Genomic DNA, 14,965 nt, shown 5'->3' on the forward strand with positions numbered 1-14,965 from the left:
AGACGTATTGGAGCATGAGTTTTCGTGGGTGAATACCCACTTCGTCAGATGCATGTGAGAATTTGATACTTGCCAAATTCTGAAACTGTGCTTTACTTGCCTTCTTTCTTTTATGTAACTCAGCAGAGAGAAGATGGTGCTAATTCATATCATTTCAAAAACGAAACATGCTTTTTTGACACCCACAAAGTATCTCCCAGTTAAAATTCCTGGAACAGGCTCCATCAGATTTAGATATGTCTGTGTAGCAAGAAAGCCAGTCAATAAAAGCAACTGGACTAAAATCACCTATCTTGACATCACTACATCTTGATGTTTGGCCGGTTCAAGAGTCATGCAAACTGCAGACCCAAAAGAAGCACACTTCTGAGCATGTCTTCTGCAGCCCCCCAAAACAGATGCTGTTTCCTGTTATCCTTGAAAATTCAGCCCAAGGCTCCTGGGCATCATAGGCACAGGCTTAAAATGCTAACTATAAACACTCACAATGACACCAGTGAGCAATGAAATCAGCAGTCCTTTATAAAACCCCACTGAACTTCTGTAATAAAGCTCAGTTCTTTCTTCTAACAAGTACTCTTTTTCCTATCTTGAGCTTAAACCGGTCTGCCTAGGCAGCTATTATAAAACAGTTCAAAAATGTCATCTGGACATCCTAAAGTCTAATTCTCTATGGATTTATTACTGCAAGGAAAAGAACTCTTGCCTTCTTCTCACCTTTCATTCTTCAGGGGGTAAAAAAGAGCAATTCATAACCAATATTCCACATAAATGTTCCTGCTTCAGGACTGAAAAATCTTAATAGTTTAATTGTTTTAATTACTTTCTGATCTCCAATTATACATCACAGGGCTTGCGATGTGCGGAGCAGTGGTTAGTTCCTGTGAAAAGGCCAAGACATCGTCAGCGTGTCATAGTAAAGAGAGAAAAACATCAGATGAAATAAAATATTAATTCCATATACTAAGTATCTTGGGCATTTTCACACTGCTTTAAGCATTATGGGTCAGGGTCTTACAAATTACTCCTGTTGGGCAGCCCCACTGAAAGAAACAGGTAAGATTCTGTGCGGTAACTCTGAGAGGCACAGCACTCAACTCGCTACGGAGGTGCTATGGTGGCTTTAAGCCACTTTTGCACTGTTCTGATCTAGGGCTGCTCCATGTGATGGAGAAGGCCCTGGCATGGTTTAGCTCTTAAGGTCTGTCTAAGCTCTTAAGGTCTGTCTAAGTTATGGCCAACTCCTTGAGCTGCTCCATGGTCTACAGCACTACTGGGAATCTCCACAGCACTGGATGCTGCAACCCTGCCCACGGCACATCTTTTCTGCCCCCTAGCCCTGTGTGCTCTGTCATCATGATTTGCAAAGCATCCCAGAAGGCAATCTGATAGCTGTCTTCTGCAGTACCCAGGGAGAATCCAAAGGGGAAGGAGTGATCCTATTAAATAACTGGTAAAAGTCCCATTGACTTGATGGGAAGAGGATCAGCCCAATGTGATGACTACTAGAGTGAGGTACTAGTCAGCATGGTCTAGATAATACTTAGTCCTCCCATGAGTGCAGGGGACTGGACTAGATGACCTCTCAAGGTCCCTTCCAGTCCTATGAACACGACTGAGAGTGACAGAATGCAGCCTTAACATGAATTTGGGACCATTTCGCCAGGAAAGAGCATATACAATTGCTTCCCTTTAACTACTATTATTTAACTACTTTATTTAACTATTTGGGTATATGGACCCAAAGATATGATTTCTGTATATATAACCTCAAACTTCTGCATTCTTTTAATAAGTGTACATAATCATACAGCCACAAAAATAAAAATTAGCTCATGTAAACTTCTGGCTGCAGGAAGAGGTTATTGTTGTTTAAATCCTGATAGTTGTTGTATGAAATGACATTTTCTTACAGCACTTTATGAGACAAAGGAGAGGAAAATGATACTGCATCTTTAATGTACCTTGGATTCCACTTGAGTCATTCTTTTGCTTGAATTACACAAAGCAGTCTACGTTTGGTGGCTATTTTAGGCTTTTAAAATTATGTTTAACATAAAAAATATTTTTTTCCAAAAATACACTGGTTTCTCTCTCTTAAAAGTCATCTTTCGCCTGTAAAAATCTTCCCCAGCACTGCATTCTTATATAAAGCACTTATTACACAATTTGCTGAAAGTGCCCTTGAGATGCTAAGATCTGAAGCATGGAGGATTTAAAAAAAATAGGTGGGGCGGGAGGGAGGGCGGAGAAAGAGGAGAAGCAGACCGTCGAAAGTTTTTGTTGTCATGTCCAACTGGCTGCATCTACTGTGGGCACACAGGAGGGGGAAGGAGGGAGAGAGAGAGAGAGAGAAACAAGAAGGAGAAGGGAAGGAAAAATTAAAATAAAAAAAAATCAGTTCCAACCTAAGCCCGGGATATTCCAGGACATAATATTCCAGCTGATAGAAAAACCACTGAACAAAAAAGTAGTCTAGAAAATAGAAAGTGTTATGATTACAAAGTTGCGCATTTCATCAGTACAAACTGGTCTTTGAATGTCCTTTGGGAGAGCAACTGTAGTGTCCAAATTGGAAGGAAAAAAATACAACACCACGTGGAGGAGGATTTTTTTTCCCCTTTTGGTTTATCACAGCATTTTGCTTAGTTTGTTTCTTTATTATTATTTTTGGCACAGCTTTTTTTTTTTTCAGCCATCAAAGCAAGTTCTCAGATGCAAACCAAACAGTGCAGTCTCTAGTTGGTGGCTTCATGCTTCCAAGGCTGGATATTCCAGGTGAAAACCATCCTCTCCCCCTTTGAAGTGACTGTGGTTTTACTCCTTGATGAAGGTTACGGGCAAAATACTAGACTTCTCTGGCCAGGGAGAGCTGGTTTCATTGTACACACTAACTTTTTTCAAGTTTGTACAGTTCTGGAGCTGTTAAGAATAGTTTTGAAGAGTGCTTCTCCCCACACATTCACTGCTGGTCCATTTGAAATTTCTTCTAAAACACTTCACCTTTACTTCCGCAGATCTAGAACACAAACCTAGAGGTGTAGAAAGAGAAGACCCAAGATTTATAAACATTTCTGAAGGCTATTCTGGATTCTTAATGTGTGTGCGCTGAAGTTCTAATATTGTAATAAAGCAATTTACCAATAACAGAGACAATGCATCATTGAATACTGACTGGGGGACAATTCTGCATTCACCAGCTAATGAGCTGGAAAATGTGAAAGTTGTTTCTTATCTCTACTTGTTATGGTTCTACATGATAATCTGAAGGATTTACACTTCAAGGGTCATGGAGGAGAAAGAAACAGTAGTGTCTGTGTTTCTTTAATCATAAACATATTTCAAATAAAGGGTAGCAATCAAGGAAATGTGCATTGAGGGGCCTGAAACAATGCCCCTTCAAGTAAACGGAAAGACACCATCTACTTTATGGAGCACTGAACTGGGCCCTAAATAAGGGAACACACCCACCCACCTCTGAGCTTTGTCCAGAGAAGGCAACAGTGCACAGAACTTGTGTTGGCCTCGGCACAGGATTTCCCCCAAAATATTTACAATAAATGAATACAAATGTTTACCGATCCGTCTGATGCACTTGCTCCCACTTTGTCTCCCCTCGCATTCCAACAGACTTCAAAGATTCCTCCAGTGCCTCTGTAGCTATGTACTAGAGTTCCACTCTAGAAAGAAAAACAATTTGCAAGATTTGACTTTTAAAATATTTTATTTTTATGTGGGCACTTATGGTTGTGGGTTTGCTATGAGGTGCATTGCTTCCTACATGGTGAGGCACAAATACCAGGAGTGAAATCCTGGAACTCTTCAGGTCAATGAGAATTTTGCCATTGACTTCAGTAGGACCAGGATTTCAACCAGTTGTCCTCTGAAGAGCTGGGATCCATAGTGTATACATACTTGTCTGTAGCCCCATCCCAAATCCACCATCCCCACTGACTAGTGGGAACCACACCAGTTTCACTGCCAGGAGGGTCCCTGCGGTTTCTAATACAGAAAGAAATATTGAAAATTCATATCCTGAACATTTTTACTTCTTAGGAAAAAAAAGAATGCTGTGTACAAACAAGCATAGCTCAAATCATTCAGCTTGTTCCTGGAGAAAGCACTGCTAGGAAGTCACTATGAGCCCAAAAAGCTTTCTGGGCATTAGTCTGAAAAGAAGTAACTTCAACTATCCCAGTTTTTTGCAGAGCCCTGTTATCCTGTTCAGCATCAGATCCATACAACTATGTGATGATAATCTCTTCACAAATATGCAGCACTCTAAAAAATTAGTCCTGTGAATATCTGAATCTCAAATGAACCCAGCTTATTGCTTAATAGGAGCAACAATTATTGCTAAAGGCTGCTGCACCAGCAGCTTGACATGCCTCATGTGCTCAGTGCAGTTTCATCTACACACTAACATAAAATTGAGACAATTGATTTTCTTGGCACAGTTCCATGTTCAATGAACTTTTGGCAAAAAATGTGAAAGGACAGGCACCTCATCATCTCACACCATCAGCTCAAACGGTTTTCATGCCACGGTCAGGTTCACAAATTCAGTGCATACAGATACATACATTTTCCATTTATCATTTCTGTTAGTAACATTTCAGCTAAATCACTTTTCATTAGTGTGTGTGAATCAAACGAGTACCTGAGTATTCCATATATGGACACATTTGTCAAAGGACCCACTGGCCAGGTATTTCCCATCAGGACTAAAAGCTACACTGTAGACAGGTTCCTGATGTTTGGTTAATGTATGAATGCAGACTCCTCGTTCAACGTCCCACAGCCGAACAGTAGAATCGAACGAAGCACTACAGGAAAGAGTCAAACACAAGTGGCTGCCAACCAGGGTACTAGTTTATCTGCAGTTTGCAAAGATACTGTAACTCATGAGGACACATCTCACATACAAACAAATGTGCACCAATACTTCAAACAGGAGAGGTATAGAAGGGCTGAGATGTATCAAACCCTCTTAAGTGAAAGAAATTTATTACGGTGGATGTGCGTATTTGGAACCTTTGGCTTCATTGGGGGGTTTTGTGGGTAGCAGTAGGAATATAGGAATTGCCTTACTGGATCAGACCAGCTGTTCATCTAGTCCAGTATCTTGTCTCTGATAGTGGCCATTATCTGCTACTTTGGAGGAAGGCTGCTGTAACTCTGTAGTGGACAGGTATAGGATAACCTGCCCCAGGGAAAGTGTCTTCCTCAGAGGATTTGGTCTCTTATCTAACAAATGAATTTTGCTTTATATTCTCTAGCATAGTGGTCCTGTACCTTCTTTCACCCTCCACCCAGAATTTACTCATTGTTTCTTACCACAATCCACCTAAATCCAATGTTGTGGATGAATAGAAGACAGGAGAATTCCCCTGTATTGTATTAAAAAATCCCAAACCCAACAACTTTCCTTCCAAACAAGACAAAACTACTTGACCAATAAAATAAATAAATAAATTTAAGAGGCAACGCCACTAGAATATCATACAGAAGATACAGTCATTATGTGCCAATTAGCTAATCAATCCAGTGGTCCAGGCATCTACTGACATTACTAAGAGTAAACAGATGTCTAAAACTGGATGAAGTTAAATCTTGAATACAGCCACCTGAGTTGTTCTACACCACTTAACAGAACTATATAAAAAAAATGTATATATATAGTTTGCTTGATGGCCCTCATTAGAGTACATCCAATTGGTTTAATGGACTGCAAGATCCATACATTACAGGGCTTCAATTAAACATATTCATTTATATAACCCAGATACCTGGGTGTTGGGTGCAGTGGCAACTGTAACATTTTTTTACAAAAGTAGTTTAAAAATTAAGCACTATATGGCTTCATTTTCCATGTTTGTTATACGTTTCCTCCTTGTTTGGTCAACCCCTTCTCATCCGCTAACAGAAATGATTTTCAGTTTTATTTGCTGATAGCCTAGTAAAAACCATCAGTAGGAGAGGAGGAGGTTTTGTTTTTACCTTGCTAACATGATGTTGGAGTTTGGGTTGCTCGTGCCTGGTCCTGTAGGACTCCATTTGATAGTATAAATCTCTTTGCTGTGAGCCTGAAGGTCATGTACACATGTATCTTGCTTCATACTCCAAATCTATGTCAGGTGAATCAGGAAAAAAAATCAGCCAGGTATCTAAACTTTGCAATCTTTTCTCAGCTCCTGGTTTTCAATCCTTCCTATTTTGTTTGCATATGACAATTGTGTGTATATTGCAAAGGCCTTGCAAATTTAACTGTGTTTATTCGCTAGATCAAGAGAAGCTGACAATTGTTGCCTTGGCCATGGAATCTAACCTGAATTTATATTACATGTTTCAATCATAGTGTGAATTTATCAAAACCACTTTAAGTATGGCTTAGATAAATCTTGATTGTTCTAAGCATCCTGCTGGTATTTTGATTTGTTTTATTGATGTCTTTAATAACATGTTTGATGGAATCAAATCAATAATTGATGCACCATTCTGCAAGGCAATATTTCAATATCAGAATAAGTTGAATGGAAATTACATGTTTTATAACGAAACTGCTCTGCAGCTGCCTGATAAACCAAAACCCCTCAACTAATCTCTGGGGGGGGAGGGGAATAATCAAAAATTACGGATATTCAGTGGTAGAGAGATACTGGAAAAGCAATAATGCTCAAACTCACTGGATACAAATTAGCAGCAGGAGAACAAACCAATGTGTTTGTGAGCCACATATCCAGCAGTATCAGAGGGGTAGCCATGTTAGTTTGGATCTGTAAAAGCAGCAAAGAGTCCTGTGGCACCTTATAGACTAATAGACGTATTGGAGCATGAGCTTTTGTGGGTGAATACCCACTTGGTCAGATGCGGTACGTCTGTTAGTCTATAAGGTGCCACGGGACTATTTGTCGCTATATACAGCAGTGTAGAATCACTAATGAGGAATGTGAGAGCACAATCTGGAAATAGCACATGCTTTGAGGCATCTAAGTAACAGAACGCTGTGCAGAAATGGGATGAAATTCAGAGAAGAGCAACAGAAGTGATTAAGGAACTGGAGGGATTGATTTCAGAAAAAAATCATTAAGAGAAATGACTAAATATGGATAAGTAATTTATTAAAATTTATAGGGGTATGGGTGAACAGAAGAACCATCTAACAAATATCTGAGGTGTATAAAGCACCAAGGAGTTTGAGGGTGAAACTGAGCAAATTATTATTTAGGCTGAACATGATGATCATGATGGTCCCTTCTGGTCTTAAAGTTTCTCAGTCTATAATTTATAATTGTGAGATCCTTTTAGGCTTTGTCTGCACTTAAAAGTTTTGCCCCTTTAAATATACTGATACCTATACTGGTACAGTTTATTCCGGTTTGGGAACCAAAATAAGCTACACTGGGTAAGGCATCTTTACTCTGGTATAACTTCACTTGCACTAGGGATTTTACCAGTATAACTACATCAGCAAAAAAAATTAATCAATCACACTCCTTACTGACAATTATATTTTTTAACTATTGAGTGTGGATGAGGCTTTAGACTGGAACAGTCTTCCAGGTGAAATGGTGAAAACCTTATTAGTGAATTCACTGTAAATTAATGTGGTTAAACACTTGTTAATGTACAGTGAGGATCAGTCCTGTGTTGGCAAGGAGACAGGATGACCTAAAATATGGTCCTCAGTTCAGACTGCTATAATTCCATGACAGTGACATATCAGACAGTAGATCCTAATTGAAATAGCATGCTTCAGTTTTCTGTCTGCTTCTCTTTGTTCATTCTTATTTCATTCAAAAACGTTAAGATGAAACTACCATTCATGCAGAGAGTTTTAATAGTATGTAAAAAATGTAAACAGAGACAAAAAGGTCTTTTTTAACAGGAACGGAAAACCTTATAAAGTAAATTTCTATAGGAGAAAAATACTAAGCAGTCTGGAGGCAAGCCATCAAATTACATTACCTTTAATGTCATATCATCAGAGCAGGATGCTAGTAGCATACCAGAAGGGTCCCATTTAATTGCATTGACTTCATTCTGAAATAAAGATTGATTTTCTATGTGAACATTCCAAGTTGCCTGCATTGTGCCTGGCACCCAGCAGAGGGCACTCAAGTCTTATTACTCCAACAAGTGAAAATATTGAAAATTACATTACATTCTTCATTACCTTACATGTGAACAAATCCCTTTTCACATCCCACTATCCAAATACATATGAGGAAGGGAAACCAATTTTGTGTGTCAATGAGTGATCCACACAATTGGCTACCATGCTCCTGACACAACTGGTGTCAGGAGCAAAGTCTGGCAATCATCAGATTCTTCCCACACGACAAAATATTTGACAAACCCTAGTCCCAGACCATTTAACGGTGCAACAATTACAGTACAGACCCGTTTACGCATGGATGTTGGGAGTCAAGCCATCACGACTGTGTGTTAATGGACCGCAGGTTAAGAGGGCAATGCTGAAAAAAGTGTCTATGATTCACTTAGAAAAAAACACCGTTTTCTGCTCTTTTATGCTTGCATTTTTTCTTCTCCTATGTCATTCGTCGCAGATGAATGAGTTTGATATTTTCCGCATTTTGCTCCTCCATAAATCTTACAACAGTTTCTAAGGGCTTCTGTGGGCGAAATTTTAACCTTTTCAACAACATCCTCGTTGTTTTCGTCATTGTCATTTAGGCTCGTATTATTACAATTCTCGCCATCACTTTCATAGTCTGACATAGCCTCGCAGCCCGTTAATATTTCTTCCTCAGACAAATTCTGAAGTCAGGTAATCTTTATCCATCTCCAGCCACTCGGTAATGATTTCTGGAGAAGTATCTAAACTAAAATCTTTTATCATTTGAAAGAGAAGCTACCTTTATCCTCTTTTGTCTGCGTGTGTGTTTGTAGGATGTCTTCTTCCAAAAATCCTTCAAAGTCTGGCTCTGAATCAGTGCCACTACTGGAGTTTTCCGAGTCTGAGCCGTCTTTGACAGAAAAGGCATCACCAAGAGCCTTCATCCAGCAGTTTTCAAAGGACTTTTGTTTTACTCCATCTCAAGCTTTTTAAACTAAATAATTTCCTTCATGTTTCACTGTTTCAGGAATTCGGAAATGCTTGAAGATATGCATGACACGATTGCCTAAATCAGCTCCCGTCGATAACTGTTTTTAAAATTCTGAATAATGCCCTGGTCTAAACGTTGAATTTTTGATGTGTCGAATGGTAGGCATAGCACTCAAATTGTTCCATCTTTCGATACCAGGAGGATGGGCTGGACAATTTCAAGCAGCAAAAGTGCTTTAGCTTTGAGTTTCTTTGACTGCAGATGCTTATGAACAGCTGGAACAAAGCTGTTGTGGAACCAGTTATTGAAAATGTGTCTCGTCATCCAAGTATTTTTGCTGTTAGCGTATATTACTGGCAGTTTGGCTCTATTGAGGTTATTAAAGCAGTGAGGGTTATGAAAGTGGCCAATGAGAAGAAGGGTAAGCTTATGGCTGCCTGTCTTATTACTACAAAAAAGAAGAGTCACATGATCTTTTATCTTCTTAAATCCAGCTGTTTTCTGTGTTTCTTAATTAAAAGCTAAAGTCTTATCAGGTAGCAGTTTTGCAAATAAACCTGTTTCATCATAATTAAGAAGTTATTCTTCGTGGTAGGAGTCATTTTGTAAAATAGATACAGGAAACCCATTCGTGGCCGATTCATCAGCTGATTGACTTTCTCCAGAAATCGATACCTGTGCTATGCCACGACACTTTAAAATGACTTATAAACCCCTTGCTGGCTTGGAATGATTCATCTCCCATTAAATTTCCAAATTTTGTCACTTGGGCTTGAAGAATTGACCCACTTAGTGGCATTCCTTTCAGCCTTTCTGAGCAAATCATGTGCGCATGGCTTTGTCTGTTGTGGGTTTTGCTGAATATTGCACATGTTTTCGCTTAAGCCTCGTGGCAGAATCGATATTTTGTACAAAGCCATTCAGTTTAGATTTGTTTTTTAAGCCATCCTCAGAGAGTAGATTCGGCAATCCCAATATCTTTTGAAACTTTGGATGGGTTTTCCTGCTATTTACTCAATCTATTGCAGCTAGCTTTTCTTTTACAGTGTAGGAACGCTGACGCTTGCCCTCTGCCATTATATTAGGCCTATATTATATTACCAATATCGGTAAAGACATACAGTACAACACATTTCCGCTCTGCACTTCCTGTCAATTTCTGTCAGTGAGTTAGTGAGCAAATCTGTAGCGCTACATAGCAAGTTCCTGTACTGTGTGTTAACGAATCTCGCATTTTAAATAGGTAGCACTGAGAGGCATGGCGCTACTGCGCATTAAGCGGATTTGTGTGTAAACGAGTCACACGTAAATGGGTCTGTACTGTAGATAATTTAAAACAATTTCTGAGGTTGACATTCCATTAACCTAACAAATACTTTTTCTTAAGAATATATATGTATATATATATGTATATATATATGCACACACACACACAAAGTTCTACGGACTATTCTCAAACACACCTCTACTCCGCTATAATGTGACCTGATATAACATGGGTTCGCATATAGTGCAGTAGCAGTGTGGCTCCGGTGGTGATTTAAAGAGCTTCGGGGCTCTGGCTGATGCAGGGAGCCCCAGGCCTTTTAAATCACTGCTGGAGCCCTGCCGCCCCAACCCCAATATAACGGGGTTTCAGCTATAATGCGGTAGGGATTTTTGGCTCCCCACGACTGCATTATAGTAGGGGAGAGGTAGAGCAACTCTCCAGAGGGTGCTTTGTCTATACTAGTGTGTGTACTAATGTACTAAGACAAAATGCAACTTGGAGCATTAGCTGGTTTGTGGTCTTTAAAACTGGATCAACTTCAAAACCACCTTTCAGTCTGAAAACTTTGTTATCCACTATTCGTACAAATAACATCTGCAGTGATGATAACTATATGAAATTAGAGGATATTTTTTTCTTTGTTTTTCTCCAGCTTAGTTTGTGTATTTGACAACACTTTGTGTGCAGTCAGACCCACTGTTTCCCTTATCTAGTCAGCCAGTTCCTCTGTTTCCTATGGGCCTTTCACATGGTAACAGGGGAAAAAGGTATTTTTAAAAGAGAAAAATGTGTTGTAAGAACAGTAATTCGGTGGAGTACTCGATGGCAGGGATAGTACTTAGAACTATTTTTAACTAATTTCCCCCTCAGATACAGACACACAATTTCAGCTGTAGTTAACAGGAGTTGCACACACATATCTGAGGGCAGGATTTGGCCCATGTGCACAATGGAGCAGTCAGTCCACTCAATAGAAAACACCAGCCCATGGATGAAGGCCTATTGTGGAGGCAGCAGCACCTTTTCAGAAAACACCAACCATCGTGATTAGCAACAGGTCTCCATATTGACCAATTCTCCCTCAGGGGAAGGTGGCCAGTTGAGGGGAGTTACTTAGTGATTTTATACGGTAGTAGCTCAGCAGTGTTCTTGTGAAAGAAAGTCTGCAACATTAGCCTGTGGCTACCATTAAATAGCCACAAAGAGAGATAGTCAAGAAAAGAAAAAAATGAGGAGTATATTTCAGTATATAGGCAGGTGGGGAATGGGGAGAAGGATAAGGGAAGTATCTCTCAATGGATCTGATCCTACTCGACCCAATTAATTCTACAACTGAACGATGGTTAAAGTAAATTGTTCCCTTCATCTCTGTAATTCACATCATGTTGTTAAAGAGATTACAGAAGCGGAAGATGAAATTTTACTGATGTATCTCTGAGTTGTTAGAGTCAGTTACATGTAAATACTGTGTAAGCTGAGGGTTTTGCCTGCATGTTGTGATTTAGAACAGTGAGTCTCTTTGCAAAGACAGAGTCATTTTTACAGAGTACGTCTTTGGGGAAGGAAAGGGATATAAACACAGAAGTTGTTTAACGTCACCAGCTACCACATGCTAGTAATGACTCCTAAAATTTCAAACTCTTTAAACTTACTGTGTGTCCTTGAAAGGTTTTGACTGGGCGATCACAGCCAAGTCTGCATACGTGAATGCACATGTCAGTACTGCAGGAGGCAAAAGTAGTGTTGTTCTGCCAGTCTACATCGAGAGCAGGGGCTGTGAAACACAAACAAAACAATGAATGCTAGGGAATATGGCAAAGAAACAGCTACCCAAGTCATTCTCCCCACCCCACCAAACTGACCAAGGGCACCAATTAGTGATAGGTCTATGTTAGATCTAGAACAGTTCATTCCTATGTGGATGTCCAATATGAAAAAAATATACAGTAGTTGTTCTAGGGACTCTGTTTATTAGCTATCTACCAATGGGTACCATGGATGCTTCATATGTTACCTTCCTGTGAGACTCCTTAGGTGATGACCAGATTTAAGCCTATAGTTGTGTGCACTTTTATTAATCTGGTTTTAACTTGTTTTATATATAGATGGAGTTTAATTTGGTAAGGAACCAACTTAAGATAAATTGTTTAAGTCAAACTAAAAATGTCCACAAAGGTTTTTGCGGTGCTTTAACTAAATTGTTTTTTAAACCAATTTAAAGTTAAACCAGTACAAACTTTGACTATAGACAAGGCCTAATACAGTTGCTCTCTTTTGTTGCCAAAGACAGATTTTAGCTGCCCTCTAAAGCAGTGTTTCCCAAACTTGGGATGTCGCTTGTGCAGGGAAAGCCCCTAGTGGGCCGGGCCGGTTTGTTTACCTGCCGCATTCGCAGGTCCGGCCGATCGCGGCTCCCACTAGCGCGGTTCACTGCTCCAGGCCAATGGGAGCTGCAGGAAGCGGCGGCCAGTATGTCCCTCGGCCCACGCCGCTTCCAGCAGCTCCCATTGGCCTGGAGCAGCGAACAAGTCAGTGGGAGCCACAATTGGCCAAACCTGCAGACTTGGCAGGTAAACAAACCGGCCTGGCCCACCAGCGGCTTTCCCTACACACATGGCATTCCAAGTTTGGGAAACACTGCTCTAAAGGATGGAATTAGATCTGTTAACAGAGGTATTAGTTTTCATTCTCAAGACACTTATTATGTATGTGTCAGTAATAATGACAATCTACCAGGATTTAGAAAGGGGTTACAGTTGAATTTATTTGAGGTGAGGATATAATGTAGGTTTATTGTTAAAATGGTGGCGAGACCTTTGAAATTTTTTATCCAAAGTTGTTCTGAGCAATGTTTTTTAAGTATAAAGATGGAAGTATGTCTCCCTTTGGAAACCAAAAAATCCATTATGCTTAATATATTAGAGTAAATGTGTGTCATATCTAAAACTGACGGGAGAGAACATGCCTCGTGAACCATCATGGGGCTTTCTTTAATTCTGTAAATTAAAAGAAATACTGCTACACTGGCAAGGCAGAAATGCTTCACAGAAAAACATCATGTACAGAATTAATGATGAAACTGAGGAATTCTGAGAGAGAGGGGAGGAATTCTATCTGACAGAAAGGTGAGGAAAGCATGCATGTTTAAGAGAGATCACTGTAGAGATGTGGGCTCAGTATGGTTAGAGAGGGGATCACGAAGCAGCCCAGGATTCTGTTTTCACAGTTTGTCTATTATTTTTCTGCTGCACAGTTTTGCTTCATTGTTTTAAAGTCAATGAAGATGTATCCTAATCAACATCAGTATCCTTTTTCTGGGGCTAATAGAAGGAATGAGAAATTGAGGTCCAAAAGTAATTTTCAGAAAGCTGCGTGCACTTAAAATTTTGGAATTACAAAGGAAGTGTCATTTGAATCATAAACGGGTTGCTGGGGTGACACTATAATATTGGTAGAATTTCATATTCACTGGTGTGGTTTACTTTATTGAATCATATGTTTACTCAGAAAATAAGTAAATAAAATGTATTGGAAATAATAACCAAGTATGCTGTAAGAAAATGAGTAACTTGACTATCAGAACAGATGTCTGTAATAACCACAGTGATTATTAGCCAACTGCTTAAAAAAAAAAGGTTACAACAGCATTTAATAAAAGCAACAACTACACAGTTCAAGAATTGCAGTTAGAAAGCAACTACTTCCTCATAGTTCAAGGCATTTGGCTTCTGCCCTCATGCCTCATTGCACATGTAAGCCATATGGGTATTCAGAATAATCACACACCTAGCTATACATTTGGGGGGTTTTGCATGACACTGAAAATGACAAGACCAAAGCTTTTCCTTGTACTCCTAGCTATGTGTTTAATACTGTGATATATATGTTGTGTTATGAATGATCTTTCTTAAATGTGGTGCAGACATTCACTGAAAATTTTCCATAAATGAGCACCCAAAATAAAAGTACATTTGCTATTATAAGGCTACCAGTGATATACTGTAAAAAAACAATTAGCTAAACTCTTCTCATTAGTGACCCAGTACTAATTTATGCTTGGATGGTGCTTTGTATGTGCGTCCAAACATCAATCCATCTGAAAACAGGATTCTCTCACTGAATTTTAATGAAGTGAACATTGGGAACGTATTCTAGTTGAAGTCTGCTCTGGTGTCTGGGAAGAATAGTAGTAAATATTTATAAAAGGGCTAATCAAATCCTGGATGCACGCAAGATACCTACGAGCCCATTGTGAAAGTTATGGGAGTTTTAGGTTTGGACCTACAAGACTTCACCAATCTGTCAGTGAACTTAGAGCATGGAGGCCTCCAGGCCCAGGGAAAATAGGATTCTGACTCATCTAGATTAGGATAAAAATGTTGTTAGATGTGTTGGCTAACATGCTCGCTCACATGTTCTAAAAGTCTAGTGTAGGCAAGGCAGGACAGATTTTAACACATGCTAAGCAGTCAAGTTAAAGTCTTGGCTCCCCCCAAGGTTTAAAATGGCCCTGATTAGCATATGTAAAATGCCTTGTCCACACTAGTCTTGTAAAATGTGTGTATTAGTAACATCACACCTTGAAATCCTAGTCTATACAAGGCCTGAGGTGATCTATGACCTT

At 39.5% G+C, this 14,965-nt stretch overlaps 1 protein-coding gene across 12 annotated transcripts in view; it reads right to left on the reverse strand.

Annotated features, from left to right (window-relative positions):
• Positions 1-1,937: 1,937 nt before the first annotated feature.
• Positions 1,938-14,965, reverse strand: part of TBL1X (transducin beta like 1 X-linked) — a 268,281-nt gene continuing 255,253 nt past the window's right edge. For all 12 annotated transcript variants that reach the window (XM_050964097.1, XM_050964061.1, XM_050964088.1 and 9 more), the window contains 6 exons: positions 11,994-12,115; positions 7,969-8,043; positions 6,001-6,128; positions 4,661-4,826; positions 3,579-3,680; positions 1,938-3,032 (listed from right to left, as the gene is read on the reverse strand). In XM_050964097.1, the coding sequence (XP_050820054.1) occupies positions 3,006-3,032; positions 3,579-3,680; positions 4,661-4,826; positions 6,001-6,128; positions 7,969-8,043; positions 11,994-12,115 (620 nt within the window). In that variant the 3' untranslated portion in view covers positions 1,938-3,005. The remainder of the gene's footprint in view (positions 3,033-3,578; positions 3,681-4,660; positions 4,827-6,000; positions 6,129-7,968; positions 8,044-11,993; positions 12,116-14,965) is intronic.

This window comes from Gopherus flavomarginatus, chromosome 1 (assembly GCF_025201925.1).
Source record: "Gopherus flavomarginatus isolate rGopFla2 chromosome 1, rGopFla2.mat.asm, whole genome shotgun sequence".
NCBI classification, from domain to species: Eukaryota; Metazoa; Chordata; order Testudines; family Testudinidae; genus Gopherus; species Gopherus flavomarginatus.